The following is a 23307-nucleotide window of genomic DNA, read 5'->3' on the forward strand; positions in this document are numbered from 1 at the left end:
AAAAGGGAAACTGAATATAAGTGCTGATTCTGTATATTGGGAAAGAAACCTGTATTTTTATTGACAAAACATCTGAGGGAGAAAATGTAGGTAATGATATTATTTTTTTGTTTCATTCCTGAATGGGTTTTGACTTTTACATATCCCACAAGATAATTAATAATTGAGCACATTGGATGCTTTGAAATTTAACTTCTCATAGCACTGGAAAGACACACTTTATTAGATATTTTCTCTTCAATTGAGCACATTGGGGTTTTTTAATTCTTTTCTCAGAGTCACATAACAGAGTTTTAATCACTGAGGCAAAGGGTTGGAAAAAAAGCCAGGGAAGTGAATTCCTTAATACAATCAGTGATTCCTCCTGATTTTATTAAGTAAAATACATTTCTTGTGTTCACTTTGAGATGTAAAACTGCCAAGGAACTGGTGAACCATAAAAACAGAGCAGGGTCAGAGGAGAAGTCTCAGAGAAGAGGCACCAGAGGCACCTGAGCTGCTTTTTCCTTCAGTGACTTCTGCTGTGAGCTCACCCCAGCCATGAACTGCTCTGCAATATTTCTCAGAGTTAAAACTGTATAATTTTGTAATTTTTCAAACAGGCAGATCAATTTTTTTCCCCCAAAAACCTTTCATTTGGCTTTAATAGATTTTTTTTTCCCTCTTGTGCTTAAGAACTGAAGAGTTTTGCAGCCTCTGGGGGTTTTTTGTGTCTGGTTGAAAATAATTCACTACAACCAGTTAGCTGCTGCAGTGAGTGGGGGAGGCCCTGGAGTTCATTTCTGTCTCTGCCTTCATCATTTATTTAATTTTGAATAAGTTAGAGTGCTGCTCAAAGCTCAGCTTCCCCAGCTATAAAGCCACTTTAATGATTATCTATTTAAAAATTATCTATTTAAAAACTATCCTCCCTTGCTTTGAGATTCCTGGATGACAAATAGAGGAGTTAAGGGTCCTTATTTCAGTGTGGGATTTTGCTCAGGAGAGAAAACCAGAGATAGCCAAGAGGTCTTTATGATGTGCTGCCCATTAAAGATGCAGCATTTTTGTGGTGCCAAGTTCAAACCTAACCTCAGTAATCAAGGTGTGACCACACAAATGGATTTTTACATTTGCATCCCCTTGCCTGGATTTTTATTTCTCAGTAATTCCAGGTGGGTTTTTTGTTTCCTTTCTTCTGCTGGGAGCTGAGATGAGGATTTCAGGCAGCCAGTGAGTGTGATTCCAGCATTTCTTTTGTGAATGAAAACTCCCAAAGCTCATAACCCTCCCTGTAAAGCTGAGATTGTGTTGTCTCCCCATGGTGGTACCTTCCCATCAGGTGATTCCCTGTGCCAGGTTATTCCCTGATCACTCAGCCCCTGGACAGCTCTTTGCAATCAGTCTTGATTTTTGCTGCTCTGAGCCGTTTGATGCCACTAAAAATCTGTCAGCCAGTTCTTCAATCCCTTTTACAGATCACTGGGATTGGTGTGAAACAGCACAGATCTGCTGCTAGCCCCTTTCCATTGAGAAATCAGAATAATATATGTGTATGTATGTGTGTGTATATATATATATATATATATATATATATGTATGTATATATGTATATATGTGTGTGTATATATATGTATATATATATGTGCATATATATATGTGTGTATATATATATGTACATATATGTATATGTATATATATACACACATATATATACACATACACATATATATGTATATACATATATATACACACATATACATATATATACACATATATATACACACACGTATATATATATATATGTGTGTGTGTATATATATATATATATATATATATATATATATATATATATATATATGTATTCCTGCCCTTTTCCCTTGTGTTCTTATGCTCTTCCCTTCAAGCTTGCAACAGCCAAATTTCTCTGGGACCCTCTGGAGTGTGGAATTTGAATTCCTTTCAGAGGATTGTCCTCTGGATCTCCCTTGTTCTCTAACTGACTCACTCACTTCACAAACCACATCACTCTTCCCTTCACACCTTGTTTCTCTTCTGCACAAAGAATTTGTCCAGACCAGCTTTAGGTTATGGGAAAGATCAGTATCTCAATGCAGCAACCACTGGCTGATGCTCTGGAAGGCCTTGACAGGAAAAAAATTCAGTAAGTACCTGAGTTAGTTCAGTTTTTCAGAACCAAGGCTGGGAAAGACAGAGTGTTCTTAAAGTTTGTCACATCAGAGAGTGGAGGTGCTTAAGCTTATCAACAAAATCAGCTGATTTATTGACAAAAATAAATTTTTCATAACTGAGAGTTATCCTCCCACTGTCCCAGGCTGCTCCAAGCCCTGTCCAGCCTGGCCTTGGGCACTGCCAGGGATCCAGGGGCAGCCACAGCTGCTCTGGGCACCCTGTGCCAGGGCCTGCCCACTCTCACAGGGAACAATTTCCTCCCAATATCCAATCTAAACCAACCCTATTTCAGTTTGAAGCCCTTCCCCCTTGCCCTGTCACTGTCTTCACTTATTTTGATCTGTCAAGCTCCATTCAAACACCACAGTCCACATTGCTGAAGTTCTTCTGATCTTCAAAAGAATTCAGAGTTTTCTCACTCACTATTTTATGTAAAGAATTATCTCACCTGTGTATGTAGCTCTATAAATTTCATTTATGGGGTTTTTTTTGCTGAAAAGTATTCTGTAGTCCTGTGTATCATCCTCCTTGCTGATACAATTGCTTCTCTGAATATTTTCTTGGTTTCTACTGACTCTCTTCACACTTCTGTCCATTCCATTTCTGCATTGTTCTGTTCAGAGACTGAGATTTTATTATTATTATTGATATATTTTCTTCATTTCCCCTTCTCCTTCCTATCTGAATGGCTTATGTTTTTTCTCAAACACTGATCAAATTAGTTTTCCTATTGATTTTTAAATTTCTTTTCTCTAAAGATGAGCAGTTCCTCCACTGCTGCAGGTTTACAGTTCGTGACCTGCTGACATCCCTGAGTTCTTCTTGTAGGACTTTTATCATCATTTCTGGTGTTCTGCATGCAGGTTGTGCTTGCTGCACAGAGCACAAAGATAATGTGCTGGTTTGATTACAGCCCATCCAGAATTTATCTCCAATTTTGCCACCCTTGCTATTATTGACTTTCTGCTATTCATATTTTGTAGCTGTGGAATGAATAAGTGCCCAGCAAGGTGTCCAGTACCATGTACCCTCTACAAATTTTCTGAAATTTCTACTTCTGTTTGTGAAGTGTTCATTCTTCTTAATCACATAAGGATTTCTTCATCAAATAAGGATTTCAGGAATCCTTATTCCTGATTGTACATAAAAGTGTTTTCCAGCCCTTTGCCTAAAGGACTCATTGTGGTGCCTGTGACCTTTGGAAAGGAAACTTTTGTGATAAAAAGCTCTGTCTGAGGATCAGGTCAGGCCAGCATGGTAGAACAATTAAAAGAAAGCATTAATTAACTGGCAGAGTGCTCATCTGAGGTCAGGGTGGCAGCATCCAGAGCTCTCACTCAAAGGGCTGCTCTGATCCCAATTTGGGTTACTTAACCCTGAGGCGATTTTACAGCACTGCATAAAAATATGAAATCTAAATAGAATATTTTTAATGGTTCCTGGGAGTGAAGAGGAACAAACATTCTAGGAAGCAGAGGAGCACAGGCTTTCTGTGAAGCCTGAAATACAAAACCCAGCAGAAAATGAGTAAAATAAAAGCCAGTTGTCCATTAAATGCTCAAAAGAAAGAGCAGAGCTTAATGACCTCCCTTTTAAACTCCTGGGCTTGGGGAAAACTGCAGAGAAGCCCTCAGAGTCAGCACTGCATCTTTTGTGCACTTTGGCTATTTCATCTTGATAATGGGGATAAATTTCCTCTCAAGTGGAGTTTGCTTTGTATGAGAGAAGAATTCTACCACCAAAATCATTTACTGAAAAGTTTCTTTTGGTTCAGAAGAGTTTCTGGGCTCGTGTGTTCAGGTTATGATAGAACAGTGCCAAAACAGATGGCTGAAATACTTTCTGGATCACTGGCTTGTAACTCCATTTTGGGGGTCTGAATTTTCATCCCAATTTAGAAATGGAAAGACTAAACTTCTGGCAAGAAATGAAAACTTTTTTCTTTCCCATCTGTACTTGGAGAGGGTCTTATTCCAGCAATAACGATATTCTTAGCATGGCATAAATAAAGTAGAAGAAGAAACAATCCATTTTATTCTATCTTCAAGACTTTGCCTTTGGATTCATTTTATCTACCAGTAAATGTCAAGGTAAAAATCCTTAGTTATGTTTTCCATTAGGAAGCAGAAAACATGGATAAACAGAAATGAATGAAAATAGAAAATGAGCCTAAAGAGAAATAAAAAGGATGCACTGCCTTTTATCATTACCTCTCTTAAATGGCCTTTCCTGGGTCTCCATTGATGGAACTGATGTGTGGGTTTTGTTAGAGCTGCCCAGCCCTGAGGAATTAATCTGTTGACACAGAGCTCTGATAATAACAAAGAAGCCCTTGACAAATAATTGTGTACTTTGGTTAATACAGCACTTAGGTTCTTTCCTAGGAAAACTCACTTTGCAGTGGGGTGAGATCCTTCTCCCCCTGAAACACTGTGGTCTAGCTGAGGTATTACAGCGACCTGAGTGGGTCGCTGAGGGTGAGAGAGAGACGGTGAATCTTGTTTCTTGAATTAGAAGGCTTGATTTATTAATATATGATATAATACATTATAGTTATACTAAATAGAATATATAGAGAGGTTTGCAGAGTTGTTAGCAAGCTTAGATAGAAAAGAATCTATAACAAAGTTGTGTTTAGGGATTCAGTCTCTTATTTTGCACTGATGATTGGCTCTTAATTATAAATATAGAAAATGAGCCAATCAAGGTGAATTTTATTGCATTCTACAGCAGCTGATAATAATTGTTTACCTTCTCTTCGGGGGCCTCTGGCCTCCCGAAGACGCAGAAATCTGAAAGAAAGGATTTCTGTGGAGAAATGTCTGCGACACTGAGGCACAAGGAGCAGAGCCTTCATCTGCTCTGCTGCAAATCAGGCTCAGTCTGGTAGCCACTAGAGCTGCATGGATTCTCTCCAGTGGAGAAAACAGCTCCATTTTCATCTCCCAGCCTTCAGCCCTTGCAGGCTGTGTGCTGCAGCCTCCTCCCTACTTGGTCCCCAGCTCATGTCCCCTCTCCTGAGCAAACTGCCCCCATCATCCCCAGGAGCTTGGCCCAGCAAGGACAAACAGACAGTTAAAACCCATCTGATTACGCACTGAAAATTGATCTTCAGATCTTTTCAGAAGGAGTTTAAACAGTTAAAATAGTTTTCTTCAGACCTGAGTGCTGCTAAAAGACCCTACTGAGCCAGTTTCTTTCTGAAATGGAGTTCAGTGTGCCTTTCTGATAAGGCATCAGAGTGAGTTGTTGGTGGGTTTTTTTGTTTTTTTTTTTTTAAATCATTAAAAGGAAACACACTGAAATGTGCTTCTAGAAGGGAAAACCAAAAATACGTATTTTGCTGTGACCACATCTTCATCTTTTCCCTTGGATCTTTTGCTTGCTAAGATCTGCATTGTAGGGGTTACCCTATGGAGTCTTAAAGATCTCTCAGAGAAACCTTAATAGATACAAAATGTTGTTGCCTCCAAACATTTTTAAGCTTGTAATATCACAGAACCTCATTGACACAGCCCCATTCACTTCATTGAAGCTCACATGGGATAACCTGAAGCTCAGTGGAAGATTTGTGGGGGCAACTGCTTCAAGTCCAAGCCCTATTAGTCCAAAACCACTCATTTAAAATATGTCAAATGAACCACTGTTGAAAAGTTTCCATTTCTTTGCAGTGAGTGCAAATAGATCTTGGGATAACCAACTGCTTAATCTGACAAGCAATGATGCCAGCCCAACTCAGTTCCTTATGCGAATGCTCTTCTAATCCTCGCTCTGGGGTGGAATAGATTTATAGCCAAGGCCAAGCCACTTGGCTTTTTTCTCTTAGGTACTTAATCCAGAATGGGGAAGAATCAGTTATTCCTTTTCCTGGAGAAACTGTGGGATGAAGCCAGCAGCAGGAGCTGTGTGTGTAACAGAGCTTCACCCCTGTCCTGTCCTGCTGGGCAGAGAAACTCAGGAGAAAGTGGAAAACTGTAGGGAGATAGAATATAAGAAAATAAAGATAGTGTAGAAAGTAATGTTATCCCTAAGGAGTTGCAGCTGAGCCAATTATCAAAGATTAGGAACAGGCCTGACTTCAACAGGCCACAGCTGTAAGCAATGAGAAGAAGATGCTAAGATGCTATAAAAAAGTGGGGTGGCCAGTTGAGAAGGAAACTGGAGACATTTGGTTGCTTTGTGAAGAAGAAAGAGTCAGTGCTCTGAGGAGATGCCCACAAGAAGGTGGAAATTTTTGTGATAAGGAAACAACAGTATGGAGCCCCTGCAATAAGATGACAACAGAAAACCAAGCCTTGAAGGACCTTCATGCATTCTAAAGGAGATTTTAAAGCCAAAAGGAATTGTGAATTATTTTTCTAACCCCCCTTTATGCACTGAAAAGGCCAGAGGATTCTTCTGACTTAATGGTCCCCTGCATCCAAGCCATCACCTCTTGGGCACACACATGAGACCCATTTTTCCAGCACTTCCCTCCAGCTCAGGATACTCTCCTACCACCTGTCCCATTTACCAGCCTTTAAAAAAAAGCCCAGTTCTCTGGTTTGCAGATAAAGGCAGACTGGTAAAAGACTACAACAATGATGGAAGAAGCAGAGGCAAAGTCACTCTGAAGTTCAGATGAGATTGCTCAGGAGGAGGATTCAGTTTGAGTGGCCAATGCTGCTGTTACCTTCTCCTAGAAAATGGACTTAGAAATGATGTCCTGGCAGGGTTTCTCAGACACCTGGGCAGTTTTTTAAAAGTCACTGTGACTGTGTTCACAGGGTCTTAGGATGAGGGAAGAGATGAGGATATGACTCCATGTTTCAGAAGGCTGATTTATTATTTTATGATATATATTATATTAAAACTATACTAAAAGAATAGAAGAAAGAATTATAACAAAGGCAGCTGTCTCAAACTCTCTGTCTGAGCCAGCTGACTGTGACTGGCCATTAATTAGAAACAACCACATGAGACCAATCACAGATGCACCTGTTGCATTCCACAGCAGCAGATAATCAATGTTTACATTTTGCTCCTGAGGCCTCTCAGCTTCTCAGGAGAAGACATCCTAAGGAAAGGATTTTCCATAAAAGATGTCTGTGACAGCACTGAGGAATCTGCCTTCCTGGAGAGAGGTGAGGTCTCTCACCAGCTTTGTGTCACATGTGCCAGTGCCACTCACAGACTTCAGGGGTGCCTCAGGTGCTGCTCTGGGCTTGGGCAGCTCAACTGGGAAAATTAAAACCAGACTTCTATAGAATGAGAGTTTTTCTGGTGAAAGAACTCCCAGAATTTTCAGCTGGCAATTCTTCTGAACTGATGAATCACGCCTCTGCAAATGAATTTCACAAAAGGCCAGAATCCCTCATTTTCTGATACAGGCTGTGGCTATTTGAATTTCCAGTTCAGATGGCAGGATGCTGTCACATGGAAGCAGAACTCTTGAAACTTGAAATTACTTCTTCAGCCCAGTTCATCACTATAATGCCTTGTGATCAGTCCCACTGATATTTGGAATTTTCTGTTACCTTGGAGTCTGTAATTCAGTCTGGCACTTTCCATTACAATTGCAAAACTGGCACATTTTGGATTGGTGCCTTTTTTGCATCTTTGATAGAAATAACCCAAGCATGGCTCTGAGCTGATGGAGAACCTCAAGATTCAGCAGCAGAATTGCAGAGAGGGAAGTTTTCATTCTCTGGGTGAAGATCACCCCATTCACCTCCTGAACATCTCTTTGTGTTACTGAGGAACAGGGCAGGAACCAGTGTGAGGAGTTTAACATTCAACTCAAACCACAGATATGGAGCTGCTTTTGTCTCTGATAAATAAAGCATGAACCAGTATCAAGCTCTTAATATGACAAAAAACAAATCTGAGAAGAACAAACACACAGGCTGCAGTGCTTTGTTTACTCCTTGTACTCCCCAGGGCCCTGCTCTGCTGAGGAAATCATTTCCAAAAACGCCGTGTTAACTCCTAGAACAGCATTTTTGTGTCTCACATAGGGTGTTTACACAATTCCCAGTGCTGCCAGTCTCCCAGAGTCTGCTCAGGTGTTTTATTGCTCCATTTGTTCTGAGCCATGGAGCAGGAGCCACAGGGAGTGCTCTGATGGATGCCAAGATATGTAAACATTGAAATATATCCCATAGCACAGGGGAAAAGGAGCATATTTTGAGAACACCTTTCAGTTGGAAGCTCTCTGGGGTGTTTGTGAATATTCAGATGTCAATCACAGAATTGTTCCGTTCAGGGGCTGAAAAATGCCAGGCATTGTGTGTGAGGTAAATATTTTGCCCTGGGATTGTGTGTGAGGTAAATATTTTCTCCCAAGCTGTGCTAGGACCTCAGCAGTTGTGTAGTTCTGACAACTTTGGGACAGACCCATGTCTTGTAAGCTGCCCTGCTTTATGCTCTGAAAGCAGCTCCAAACCTGCTCCTAAGAGCCAAATCCTTCCACTGATGACAGCCTAAAAATCAATCTTCTCTTCACTTTGTTGGGCTTTTTAATCTCCTGTTTGCACTATGCAAGAAAGTTGCCAGCAGATGCTACAAAAGTAATTAGAGCAAATACCAATTCTCAGTGGTGAGGCTGCAGCACAAATAATAATTAGCCAGCTCAGCAGATTGAAAAGGGGAGTGGCAAATCCATCAATCCCACCTGATTGCACCCCAAAAAGGAGAAAAGGCAGTAAAAATAAACTCCTTCTTAGGGCAATAATGATGTACTCCATTTTCACTGCTGTTTTGGAAGCATTAAGACTGTTGGATGTTTGCTGTATAATCTGGTGTTTCTAGTAAACTTCTGAGTCTGTTGCAATCAGTGGTAAAGCCAAAAGGTTGTTTTCAGTCAGATTGAAACTATAAAATGTGCTTTTTAAGGTGTATCACACTCTGTAAGCCATTATTTTACTGACTGGTTGCATTTTTTTCCTCTCTCTCCCTTCTTTTTCAGATCAATTTTGTATTTCTATTTAACATAGTTAGGATTTTAATGACAAAGCTGAGAGCTTCAACCACTTCAGAAACAATCCAGTACAGGTAAGTCAGCTTGTGATTTCTGGTGCTAACAAAGCTGTGCCTTGACTGTCCTGTCCTTGCCCCATCTTTGTCTTTCCAGGTGCCACTGTTGGTGGAGCTCATAAATCAGGCCCACAGTATTTGTCTGTGCAGGCTCTCCAGAAAAGCTTGTCTGCATTTTTTTGTCCACTCCATTTCACTTCAGGCCCCAACACACACAGAATCCCCTCCTTTCCATGAAATGTGAAGGATTTGGTCTCATCTGAGGACAGATTTACCCATTTCTGTGTGTACACAAGTGTTTATGGAGTAAGTGCTGCATCCAGCTCTGGGCTGCCCAGCACAGGAAGGACCTGGAGCTGCTGGAGCCAGTCCAGAGGAGGCACCAGGATGATCCCAGGGACGGAGCAGTGGGGAGAGGATGGGAGAATTGGGATTGCTCAGCCTGGAAAAGGCTTTGGAATTTTAGCCTAAAGGGAGCCTGCAGGAGGGTGGGGAGAGACCATGGACAAGGGTCTGGAGTGACAGGACAAGGGGGAATGGCTTCAAACTGACAGAGGCAGGTTTGGATGGATATTGGGAAGAAATTCTCTCCTGTCAAGGTGGTGAGGCCCTGGCACAGGTGCCCAGAGAAACTGTGGCTGCCCCTGGATCCCTGGAAGTGCCCAAGGCCAGGCTGGATGGGGCTGGGATCACCCTGGAAGGTGTCCCTGCCATGGCAGGGGCTGGAACTGGATGATCTTTAAACCTTCCAACCCAAACCATCCTGGGGTTCTGTGATTGATGTATGCATACAGGTATTTAATGCTCCATTTACCATGTAGGGGAGGGGAATGAGGGGTTGTCACAGACATCTTTTATGCAAAATCCTTTCCTTAGGATTTTTCCTCCTGAGAAGCTGAGAGGCCTCGGGATATTGGAAGGACTTAGGGACTATCAGGTCCTTGCAGTAGGAAATGGCACAGGTTTTGTGCAGTGAGATCAGTCACTCTAACTCATTTCTGGATAAAATGTCAGCATATCAAGCTGAGTTGCATCTCTTGATATCCTCAAATCAGGCTGCACTTTGGAGGCAGTTTTGCTGCACTAATGGGCTTTGTTGTTCTGCCTGATTCCTTCCTTTTGCTCCTGTCAGGATTTTGTTAGTGAAGCTCATGCAGTGGTCTGTAGTTCAGACCCTTCTCTGCACATTTCCTGAGAAATGAAGGGAAAAACACTCCTTTTTCTTGCTCAAACCTCATGCCACAAAACTAAAACTGGCGTGAAAAAGCCCTGACTCAAACCTCAGTACATTTTTATCCCTTCTACAGTTTGCAGGGAAGCATTAGAGACATGAGAGTGAATCAATGTACAGAAGTTCCCATTGTTCCTGAACAGATGACAATGATCTTATTATTGCAGGCTCTCAGAGGGAATTGTCTTTTCCAGCCTAAATGGAAACCTTTAGAATTCCAGCAAAGCCTTGATGCTCTAAGGCAGAGCAGTGCAGCCCTTTGCTAAGCAGATATTAAATAGTGTGGCAGTGGTACCTTAAGGCTGTCACTTCATCCTGACACTGGTTTTGTGCTCCCCTGCCTGTTTTTATCTACCTGTTATGGTATTATCCAGGGATTTATACAGACTTAGCCAAATTTCAGCCTTTATGTTCATACAATGACATGCTGCTCTCAGCTGACACCCCAAGACGCTGTTACAGCACCAATAAAAAGGATTAGCCCCTAGTAATTCTATTAATCATTGATGATTATTGATGATAAATCTTTCACCACCTGCTTTGTGATTTGTGGTTCCTAAGACAGCCCCAAGGAGCTGTTGGATGTTGCAGAAAGTATTTACCATGAAATGATGGGCACAGAGCAGATCTCAGCTGATCTGGGCACTGATCTCATCCCCCTGAGGTATCAGAAATCACTCAGCAAACCTGCAGAGGATCCCAAGGCTTCGAGCTTCACTGATAGGAGAGAAAAGGAAGAAGGTGAAAGAGAGGGATAAAAATAAGGTTTCCATTCACCCCCTTGAGTTCAGAGTGTGGGGGAAGCCACAAAGGGAGGGTGGCACTCCTTCCGTGCTCCTCCTTTCCATGGTTGTTCTTCCCTGTGTTCATGTGGTATTTTCAGGGTCCCCTGTTGGGGGGAGGAATGATGAATCTGACTCCGTGTTCTTAGAAGGGTAATTTATTATTATATTATATTATATTATATTATATTATATTATATTATATTATATTATATTTATTATATTAATTATACTAAGAAAACACAAAGGTTACCTACAGAAGGATTAACAAGATAATAAGAAAAAACTCGTGACTCCTTCCAGAGTCCTGACACAGCCTGACTGTGATTGGTCATTGAGTTAAAACAATTCACATGAAACCAATCAACCAACCACCTGTTGGATAAACAATCTCCAACCACATTCCAAAACAGCAAAACACAGGAGAAGCAAATGAAATAATATTGTTTTCCTTTTTCTCTGAGGCTTCTCAGCTTCCCAGGAGAAGAATCCCAGGCAAAGAGGATTTTTCAGAAAATGTGACAATGACAGTTCACTTGTTTTCTGTTCCCTGCCCACAGGAAGGCAGTCAAGGCCACGTTGGTTCTCCTGCCCCTGCTTGGCATCACCTACATGCTTTTCTTTGTCAACCCTGGCGAGGATGACATTTCCCAGATTGTTTTCATCTATTTCAATTCCTTCCTTCAGTCTTTTCAGGTAAGAGAGCAGGCTTACAGCCCTATCATCTGAAAATTCTATCCTTTATACAGCTCTGTCCTCGCTGCTTTTCAGCCATGAAATTTCAGGCAATGAAGTCTGTGATAGAAATTATAGTTGTGAATTGTTGGGAAGGATGAAAGTTTGACAAGAAAGTCTCACAGACATGTGTGCTTGGCAGAAAACTTTTTGAATGTAGAATCTGAAGAAGGAATAGAAATGAAAGCAGGTTTTGATACAGAAGAAAAGAATTGCTGAGCCAGTTGTACTGGATAACCAAGGAGGCAAAGGGTGTGTTAGTTAGAAGGGGATTTTATGGCTTAGAGCAAAGGATAAACCCATCCCAAACAAGAAGATGTTTTTACCAAGCAGAAAGATAGCACAGACAAACAAATCTGCCAATGTTGCAAGTAGAAAAAAGGTCTCAGAATTTTCCACTGCAAGAAAACTGAAAAACAGCTTCTAGCTTAAACTGTAATGTACTAACTTTGAGTGACTGGAGAACAGTAACACGAATATGGTAATTACAGTAGTTATGACAGTCTATAGGTAAAAGTTAAGGTTTAGATTGGTTCTTCTGTATTAAGATGCTCAGCAAAGGAAAGTCTATAATGCACTGTAACCAAAACCAAAGGGTGTCCAGGGCTGCCTGCAGCTGGAGCTGACAGCTGTGGGCACTGCTCTGTCACCCACCACCCATGGGCTGCTGTAACACCTTGGATACAATAAACTGCATTTGGAAGAGCAGCCTGGGGTCCTGCATCCCTCAGCAAATAGCTCAGCTTAGTCTACACATGAATAGCAGATTTACAAGAGTGTCATGTGGGGTGGGAAATCCTCTCAGGTGTGGACTGGAGGGATTCATCTCCCTTAACTCAGCTCTGAGTTCAGCTCCTCACATAAAATCAATAAAGAGAGAAGGTGTTTCATTTCACCTGCCTAAAGGAGGATGAGGGGTCCCCTCCCGAGGTGCCTCTCTCTTCCCAGGGCACACACTGGGCTCAGACTTGGACTCAGTGTTGCTAAACCAAAGGGAAACAGCTCCTGCCTGATGGACTTGCTGCTCTGTTCAGGTTGTAAAATACATGTTTTTGTTTATTTAATCCATCAGTCTCACCTTTAGTTCCTCATTGCACCCAGATAAGGAGAAAAGGGAGTAAAATGAAGGTCCTTGTTAAGGTAATAATGATGTGCTGTCCTGTGCAGCCAACAGCCCAATTTTTAATTAATATTTGAAGTTATATAATGTGATAATTTTTTTAAGGGATGTTAGGAATTTATTTAAACTTTTTTCTCTGATTCAGAAGAAAAAGACATGGTAAGGATAAGTTTAGAACCAATTGGTTAAAAATAAAGGAAGACAACAAAACATTAACCAGATGCTTTCAGAGAAATTCCTGATATTTCCTAATATTCAAAGATCATTCATGTTTCAAGGGATGGATCACTGAACAAACTTTTGGTAGGAATTTCCCTGGGAGGAAAGGGACAGTGTTTCAGACACTTGAGCTGTGTTACCCAGCCTGCTCTGAGCCATCAGCCCCATCTCCTCCCTCCCCTGGATTACCTGGAGCTCTGGCAGGGTGGAAGAGGCAGAATGGAAAGGATGGAAATTGGAATGTGAGCAATTGCCCCAGCTCTGTGAATCTGACACAAACCCAAAAGCAACTGAACACCCTGAAGGATCTTTAGCCACTCCTTTCTGCCCAGGTGTGTCCTACAGCTTTACCTCCTGAACTGGGGTGGGAATTTGTTTGACATTGATGTTTTTACCTCCTGGTGCAGGAACAAGTGCTCTGATACCCAGGATATCAATATAAACATGCAGCTGGCAAATCTTACTGTTCTTACTGATTGCATCCCACCAGAAATCACAGCTGAATAACCAAAATAAAAAATGTACCTTTCAACCTGTCAAGGCAGGAAGCTCAGCCTTTACCTGTGAAGTAATTGCACACTTTTAATTCCCTAAAATTGACTATGTTTTTTATCTGCTGTTGCTCAGTGTCTCAAAGAAATGCTGCATTGCTCATTAGTTCTATGAAGATGTGTATAAGAAAGAAAGCACAGGGAGTCTCTGGTGACTGATTAATGTCTCTGGTGGTTAATGGTGATAATTATTACATTCCTGAAACCAAGATGGGCAGAATTCCACTCTCAGGAATTCCAACCTTTGCGGTCACTGCTGTCAGCAGATTGCCCGGAGCCTTTCAGCTCAGATGAATTTAAGCAATCTGATGATGCACTTGCCTTCTTGGGACCCTCTGAAGCCATTTAACACCCCCTGTGAGTGCCTGGGGTGTCCCCCCAGAGCTGTCAGCCATGGGGCAGCTCCTCTGAGGGGTATTGGATGCTGGAGAGATGTTTTAGCCCAGCAGCAGGGACAATCCCTTCTGTCAGTGACAGTGTTGAAATGTTCACCTAATAACTGCCTGCTTTCTCTTCTTTCCAGGGTTTCTTTGTGTCAGTATTTTACTGCTTCTTGAATGGTGAGGTAAGTGATTCACCCCTGGGAGGTGGAATTTGTTTGTTTGGGTGCCTGATTACAGAGGCCTGAGATGTTTTTACAGTGGGTTCCAGTCCCATCAATCTCTTGTAGAAGGTTCCTAATGTGCACCTGAATTTCCCAGCCTTTGTCCTCAAAACTTTATCAATTTCAGACTATTACCTGTGAGATCAGGGCAGAGGGAAAGAAGTTTTGGCAGATTATAAATTTTCTGTTCTTCATCTTAAGACTTCTTTGAAGTTACTCATTAATTAAAAATATTATTTCTGGGCATAGCTAATTACTTCTGAGCTGGACTCTGGTTAAGGATATGCTGCAGGTGACCCCTTTTTATAGTGCCATGCTGGGCTGAGTGAGTTTGTCCATGTGGGTCACTATCTCTGAGTGATCAGTGCCTATTGCATTCAGAAAAGAGGGTTGAAAACAGATTAAATCAGAATTAATATGAGGTACTGCTACTCAAGCAAGAAATGCTTCACTAATATCCCTGTGTTCGACTTCCACTCCAAAGTGTGAGAGATTTAAATCTCTCCCCTGCTTACATTGTCAATGACTCATTTACCTGCATTAAAATGTGTCATCTTTGTCCAGCTAAAATTTTAGTCTCTGCAGAAATCAATTCCATATTTCATTATTCCTGCTGTATTGGTATAAACTTTGTTTGTGCTGCTTCTTAATTTCATTGTGGGCTATGAGAAAGAATGGGCATGGCTTTAAAGCAGCAGTATTTTATTTAAAATATTTTCATTTTACAAATTTATTTTATTTTTATTATATTTCTTTTGTTCTATTTTACATTAGTTTTCTTTTGTTCTATTTTACATCAGTATCTTTCCCTCTTCCTCATTAATTCTGAGGTGATGCTAAGAAGAAGCAGCTCAGTTTTCTGAATTAAGCACATCCCACTTTTATATCCTGGCAGCAGGTTTCTCTGTTCTCTTTCCAACTTTCCTTCCATAAATTGTCACCATTCCATTTGCCTCTTAAAAAAACAGGGAGTTTAAACCTTCCTCCAAAATACAGGCACCTGAAAAACTGCATTTATCTCAGGCTGTGTCAGGGGAGGTTTGGGCTGGATATCAGGGGAAGGTTTTTCCCCAGAGGGTGCTGGGCACTGCCCAGGCTCCCAGGGAATGGGAACATTCCCAAGGCTGCCAGAGCTGCAGGAGGGTTTGGACAACACTCCCAGGGATTCACAGAATTCCCAGAATGGCCAGGTTGGAAGAGACCTTCAAGACCATCGAGTCCAACCCAGCCCCAACAGCTCAACCAAACCCTGGCACCCAGTGCCACATCCAGGCTGTGTTAAACACACCCAGGGATGGGGACTGCACCACCTCCCCGGGCAGCCATCCCAGAACTTTATCACTCTTTCTGTGAAAAACTTTTTCCTGATATCCAGCCTGTGGTGATTCCAGTTGTTGGTTTCTCTGGGTCTGGATTGAAGGCACTTGAGACAGTAATTCATGTTCACACTCAGGTGTTTATTATTTCTTATCAGTAAAACAGTCTCACTGCTGGGAGCTCAGCAGCTTTTCATTAGAAGGCACAAAATGGCCAACAATCTCTTGTTCCAAGGGCTTTTCAGACTAAACTATCCCATGAAGAACTGACACCTGGAGTATTTCCCCTTTTAACCCAATAACTGATCCCACAGAGCTGCAATGGGGACTTTTCTGCCCAATTACAAGATGCCACCCAAACCCATGGAGAAGGAGGAAGGAGAAGCATGAAGAAGGAACCCAGGATGACACCCTGTGCCCTCCATCTTGCTGCCATCCACAACACACTAAAAACCCCAAAACCTCAATTTCTCACCAAGTGACACACCTACACTGTTCCCTATAATCTATTTCACACTTTTGTGGATTCTGGTCTATCTTGGAGTCTGGGAAACTTTCTCCATGGATGAGGGCCAGAGTCAGTGCTGCCCTGGGGGTCAGGGCAGCCCAGAGCAGACACAGAAATATTCCCAGTGCCCTGGGTTTGCACACCAACCTGTATTTCCCTTGGTGCAGCTCGAGGCTGTGTGCTCTGGCTGTGTCAGTGCTGCTGCAGACAGAGCCCAGCCCCAGCTGAGCACAGGCACCTTTCAGGAGCTGCACAGAGTGATGGGGGCAGCCCTGAGTCTCCTTTTCTCCAGGCTGAGCACCCCCAGCTCCCTCAGGGGTTCCTCACAGGCTTTGTGCTCCCAGCCCCTCTCCAGCCCTGTTGTCCCCTCTGGATGAACACACTCTGGCATTTTTGGGCATCTCTGCAGGAGTTGGACTCAGTGATTCTTGTGAGTCCCTTCCAACTTGGCATATTCTGTGATCTACTTGTCATATTCATCAGGTCTGCACTGTTCAAGCAGAAGGAGACTCTCCCTGCAGATAGCAGGACTTTTTAAAGTCTTTTTTCTTTTTTCCACTGGTGTCCCAGTGACCATCAGGGGCTGGAACCCAGGCCATGTGATCTCACAGCCACTCAGGACTTTCTGTGTCACCCCACTTCCATTTTGTGGCACTCAGACTGGGAGCTGTTGGCTATTCACTGCAGGTTTTCACTCTTTTGGCTGTTCTGGCATTCTTTCAGCTCTTTTTACTGGGAGAAATATCCAAACTTCCCCTTCCCTACACCAGTCTGAAGCTGTCTGTCCAAAGCCATGAGCCAACATCCCATCTCCTGTAGCTTTGATGAGCTCAGACAGAATCGAGCCTGTCAAAGGAGGGTGATTCACCTCATGCACTTCTAGGCCTTGAGAGCAATCTGCTGGGAAATCTGGACTGATTCCAGACCTGATTTTCCAGCTTTATCTCACTGGGAGTAGGTATTTCTGAGGGAGTCTGTCCAAGGCTGAGACACCCAGCTTGGGATGTTGATTCATTTCCCTAAACTCAGATATCTGGTGCTGCTGGGGAGGCTGCAGAGGATCTGAGGCATCCTCATGGCACTTACCAGCTGATGCAGGATCTGGAGAAGATTCTCATCTATTGCATTTGCAGGAATGATGAATCTGACTCCATGTTCTCAGAAGGCTAATTTATTATTTTATGATACTATATTATATTAAAGAATACCATACTATAATAAAGAATACAGAAAAGATACTTTAAGAAGGCGAAAAAGCTAATAATGAAAACTTGTGACTCTTTCCAGAGTCCTGACACAGCTTGGCCCTGATTGGCCAAAGAGTGAAAACAACTCACAGCAGAATCCAATGGAACAATCACCTGTGGGTAAACAATCTCCAAACACATTCCACATGAGCACAACACAGGAGAAGCAAATGAGATAAGAATTGGTTTCCTTTTCTCTGAGGCTTCTCAGCTTCCCGGGGGAAAATCCTGGGTGAAGGGATTTTTCAGAGAATGTGAATGCCACACTTACCTGACTGGGAAGTGGAAAGCCAGGTGGGATCCAATGGGGCTTCTCAGAGGGCTCTGTGTCAGTAATTCAAGCGAGCCAATACAACCTTTTTCCTTTTTGAGCTTTTCATCAGCTTGGTTTACAGCAGGCACCTCCATCTGCTCACCTGAGCAGCTCCAGCCTGGGCTGGCTCTCCAATGCATGCCCAGACACCCTGCGGCCATGTGGGCACCCACAAAACCTGAATTTGGGAGGGAAATCTTCCCTGTAGCCTTTTTTGACATAATGTGCAACTTCCACTTGAGTGACTAAACCATGGCAACTCTCTGACTGCTTCTTTGAGGTCAACCATAAGTCCAAACCTCCCAAATATTAAATATTGTCTATTTTAAAACTGTGAAAAAACTTTGGGCTCGTCTTAATGTGCTGTGAGAATGTTTTTTTGAAATATCATAAAGCTTTAACAGGATAAAATTTCCTGTTCTGTTCTAGCCTCAGTTTTGCACAGCACTGAAGGAAGCAGCAAACCCAGTGAATTTTCAGAGCTTTCTGGGTGTGTAATCACATTGTCCAGAACACAAATTTGCATTTCACAGTGCACTATTTTAGAAGCTGAGCTGCTCCCAACCAGGCATCCCTACTAGAAGTGGTGATGAAGGCAATGCCACTCAATGCCCATAAAATACCAGATTTTGCTCAAAAAAGGTAAAAATAACCTGTGAGGAGCAGCCTGAAAGTTTCATAGAAATCACTGAAGCCTTGTTAGTATCTCTTCAGTGAGCCTGATGTTCCTGGCTCTGGTGGATGGCTTGATAATTTGCTGTCTCAGAAGGTTTTAAATGATTCAGGTTTTCCAGTTACAGCAGAGCTGGGTTCCTTAAATGCATGTAAAGGTCTTTATCAGCTTACTCATCCCCCCCAGTGCCAGGCTTGCTCTGAATGATGACACAAGCAAAAAGCCTGGAAAATCCATCAATTTAAGCTTTAATAATGCTGTGATCTCAGCTCCATCTATCCTGTCCCATATTTGATGCACATCCTGCTGGGCACTTACAAACTGCCAGTAGCTGTCTGTAGTAGAGCTCAAAAATTATGGATTTCCCTCAAAAAAACCCCAAAAGTCCCTTCTTAAGATCTTCAATGAGTGCTTCATGTGTGGGGAGCTTGTCCCTTCACAATTTATGTGTTTCCTTTTGCTGCTGGACTAAAAGCTGCTGGATTTAGTGGAAGACAGAGGAAACACCACGGTGGGTTCCTCAGGTGTGAAAGAATGGCTGTAGGGATGTTCTACTCCCTAGGGAACCACATTAAAAACCCTGATTTGGGTTTTTCTCCTGAGGCTCAGTGTGTGATTTCACTGAGTTTTCTCATCAGGAAGTATTTTTGAGGAAGAAGGAGAATAATGGGAACTAAAAGAACAGAGGTGATGTTGTTTTCAACATCAGCCACTGAGGGACCCCTGCAAAATTCCTTCCCTGTCAGCCTTTGCACAGTTGTGCTGGATTTTAATGTTCTCAGAATAAGGAGAGCCTACAATTAACCCCAGTCCCTTGTGAGGAAAGGAAATTGTGCAATGAATTTACTGCTGGTGTTTTAAAGTGCACGTAGAGATTTTGCAGTGAGATTTAGTAAATGTTGAGAGTATTTCTCAATCTGATGTGAAAATCACTTGGTTTGGGTACAGGGAAAGCATTAATAGCAGTTACTGGAATCTGAGCAAAATGCAGAAATATTACTTAAGGCTGCATTTTGATAGAGCCACAGGAAATGGAAGATAGATAGAGCCACAGGAAATGGAAGCATGTGTCCTGACAAACCCGAATGGACTGAAAAATAAAGAGGAAAATTCTCCTGGCTCTGGTAGCTTTATGCTGTATGTCCAGTCCCCACCATATCTGAGCAGTGCAGTCTGTGGAGCTCCAAAACCTCTGTACAAGTAAAACTGGGTTTAAAAATCCAAATCAGCATCTTAAAAACACTCAGGATGTGAGAGGCTGTTCCAGAGAAGAGTTTGCCTACAGAGCTGGCAAGGGCTGGACTTGATGATCCGTATGGATCCCTTCCAAGCTGAGATATTTTGGGATTCAGGGATTCTGTTCTGGGAAGTTTCTGTCCCTTTGTCAGAGTTCTGTCTGTGAAGTTTGGAAAATGAAACAGTTGAGAGTTTTTCCTCTGTGACTTCTGTTGATTTAAACAAACATGCCTCGAGATCTAACCCAAAAATGACACCTTGGTAACCCCTGATGCCACCACAAAATGTCCTGATTTTCAGTGATTTGGTCTCACAAATGCGGCAGCACTGGAGGGAGAAAGTGAAGCTTTAAAATTCAGCCCATACAAAGAATTTCAAACAGTTTGATTTTATTTCCTTCATTTTTGAGTGGACATTTGACCTGGGCATGCAGCCACCTCCCCTGCCCTCATTTCCACAGAACACAGTGCCACACACAGCTCCTGGACTGTGAAGCTGAAATAATTTCAGGCTTTGTTGGCTGCATGAGAGAGGCTGTCAGGCCCCTCAGCTGAAGATTAAAAAATCAGTAAATCAAAGAACCAATCTGAGATAATCAAGTTCAGCCATTCACTTCACACTGCCAAGCCCCCACCAAAGCACGTCCCCATCCACAGCTTTTGAACACTTCCAGGGATGGGGATTCCACCACTTTGTCAGCCCTTTTCAATGCCTGACCCCCCTTTCAGTGAAGAAATTATTCCAAATATCCAATCTCAACCTCCCCTGCTGCAATTTGAGGCCGTTTCCTCTTGTCCTGTTGTTTCTGACTTGGGGGCAGAGCCCAAAATCCCCCCTGGCTGTCCCCTCCTGTCAGGAGCTGTGCAGAGCCACAAGGTCCCCCCTGAGCCTCCTTTTCTCCAGCTGAGCCCCTTTCCCAGCTCATTCTCATCACATTTGTGCTCCAGACCCTTCCCCAGCTCTGTTCCCTCTTTCCAAGCCTTTATAGACAAATTATTGCAGTGAATCTGTGGAGGAGAAGCAGTTCAGATTAAAAGCTTGCAGCTTTTTATGTCTTATAGCTTCTGAAAAGGTCTGAAGCTGTTTTAAATGAAGTGTGTGTGCCATGGGTGGGCACAAGGGGCCCTTGGCACTTGACTCATTAATTTGTTTAGAGATTTTATGGAAAAAAAAGTTACATTTTTTGGACAGAGAGAAACACTAGAGGGCAAAAATATGCAAATTGCATTTAATCCAAATGGAAAAGAGCATCTCTGGACTTCCAAGAAAATTGACAATGAGAGGTTTCTGAGAAGTCGAGGTGTTATGAAAATTGGCATAATGAAAAATCTGTATGCATTTGTGTTGAATGCCACTTCAGAGGAGGGAATGCAGCTTGTGAACTTCTCTTTCAATGACTGCAAAAAAACAAGATGCTCCTCACGTTTTTTTCAGTCAACTCACAGATCACAAGACTGAAATTCATTTCAGGTAACACTGGATTTAAAAAAATAAAAGCGTTTAGAACAGAGATTTTTTGGAGCAAAGATAGATAGACTTTACAAGAGCATGTAGTGACAGGAGAAGGGGGAATGGCTTCAAACTGAAAGAAAGCAGGTTTAGATGGGATATTAGGATGATTGGCTAATTAAGGAAACACCCTTTGGTGAACATCTTAGGAGAAAACAACTGTTCAAAACACCAGCTGCAAGATTGTTTTAATTCTTTCTCTCAGCCTTCTTAAAACTCCCCAGAACAATTCCTGGGAAAGTTTTTCTGTTTCTCTCTCTGACCAAACTGTCAGTATCCACAGGAGAGGATGGGCACAGCACTCCCAGCATTTCTCTTCTCCCTTTGGCTCATTCCAGACAAAGTTTCTTTAAAGGAAGATGGATCCTCCATCCAGTTCCCTTACTGGTGTCATGTCTGCCTTTTAGCCACACTTTAACAGTGATGGTTTTCTCCTGAGATAAAGTATTTCAGAGGGAGACAAAGAGTGCATTTAAAGTGTTTCATATTCCAAATAGGGCTGGAATATTAAACACTTTATTTCCTTTTATACACTTTATTTCCTTTCCATTTTATACACCACTCCTGCTACCTCAGCAGTGATTATGGCAACCAGAGGATAAACAGAGGAGTAGCAATCCCTGCTCCAGAGATCACTTCTCCTTGTTATCAGGTGCTTCATGCCAGTTCCAGTTGCCACCAGATCCTTCAGGGATCCTTGCAAACCTTTCCAGCCATGATGGGAGAGCCCAGCACAGCCATCCCAGAGCAGGAGCCTGGGAATGGGAATGGGAATGGGAATTCAGTGATCCTTGCAAACCTTTCCAGCCATGATGGGAGAGCCCAGCACAGTCATCCCAGAGCAGGAGCTTGGGAATGGAAATGGGAATTCAGTGATCCTTGCAAACCTTTCCAGCCATGATGGGAGATCCCAGAGCAGGAGCTTGGGAATTCAGTGATCCTTGCAAACCTTTCCAGCCATGATGGGAGATCCCAGAGCAGGAGCTTGGGAATTCAGTGATCCTTGCAAACCTTTCCAGCCATGATGGGAGAGCCCAGCACAGCCATCCCAGAGCAGGAGCTTGGGAATGGAGGTGACAGGGTTTGAGACCAACCTACATCTGCAAAGGGATGGTGCTTGAGGAGGGGCTGCTCGAGGAAAAACAAGCTCCACTCTGAAGCTGAATGAAGGGAACAAGGCAAATCCTGATTAAAAAGGGAAGAAAAATACAAGAGTGAAGATGTTTAAGCCCTGGAAGAGAGGCTCAAAGGTGTTTTGAGATCCCTGTCCTTGTTTGTGATCAAAATTACTTGCTAAGACCCTGACATCATTTCAAAAGTGGATAAAACCACTGTGCTGGATCTGCTCTGATCATGGCACAGGACCAGAGGCCTTCTGATGTCCCTTAATTATTCTATAATTATTATAGAATAATTAAGGGACATCCTAATTATTTATTCTATAAATAATTATTCTATAATTATTCTGTAATTCATGAGTTATAGAATAATTATAGAATACTTTAATTATTCTGTAATTCATGAGTTCTGTGTCCATATTAAGGTGCCTGTCCTTCATTTCTATCCATGTCCTGGATGGATACATAACCAGCCAGACCTGAGTCTGAAAATATCCTTTCAGAGCCTGAATTCTTAGCTCAGGACTCAGACTCAGTATTATCTGACCAATATCAATAATCATCCATGACTTGACATTTAAAATGCAATTAGCTGGTTTGGAGAGAAAACATCATCAGAGAGGAATAGATCAGATGCCACTGTAAATTATTCTCACAACAAGGTGCAAGGCAAAGATAAATATGTTTAATTTTTTTTTTTTCTGTTGACCCTTTAGCCAAGCATCATCTGTCTTTCAAAACCTATTAAGCTCAAAGTGTCTTCCTTTGATCTGATCATCTTGGGAGGCTGTCCATTAGAGCTGCCAGCTCTGAGTCAGCCCTGAGATGGTTCCTCATCCCCTGCCCATCAGCCCAGGCAGGCTCCACATTATTCATCCCAAGCCCAAAGGATGTGTGTTAAGCATTCCTTAAAATCACTCAATAAATACAAATATGGAGGTGGACTGGAGGGCTGAAGT

The 23307-nt window shown here is 42.4% G+C and overlaps 1 protein-coding gene across 2 annotated transcripts in view; it reads left to right on the top strand.

Moving 5' to 3' along the window:
• The window catches only part of CRHR2 (corticotropin releasing hormone receptor 2), a 151614-nt gene that overhangs the window by 122794 nt on the left and 5513 nt on the right, over nt 1-23307 (top strand). For both annotated transcript variants that reach the window (XM_059473246.1, XM_059473256.1), the window contains 3 exons: nt 9119-9204; nt 11760-11895; nt 14348-14389. In XM_059473246.1, coding sequence (XP_059329229.1) covers nt 9119-9204; nt 11760-11895; nt 14348-14389 — 264 coding nt within the window. The remainder of the gene's footprint in view (nt 1-9118; nt 9205-11759; nt 11896-14347; nt 14390-23307) is intronic.

The sequence above is a fragment of the Ammospiza nelsoni genome, chromosome 1 (assembly GCF_027579445.1).
Source record: "Ammospiza nelsoni isolate bAmmNel1 chromosome 1, bAmmNel1.pri, whole genome shotgun sequence".
NCBI lineage: Eukaryota > Metazoa > Chordata > Aves > Passeriformes > Passerellidae > Ammospiza > Ammospiza nelsoni.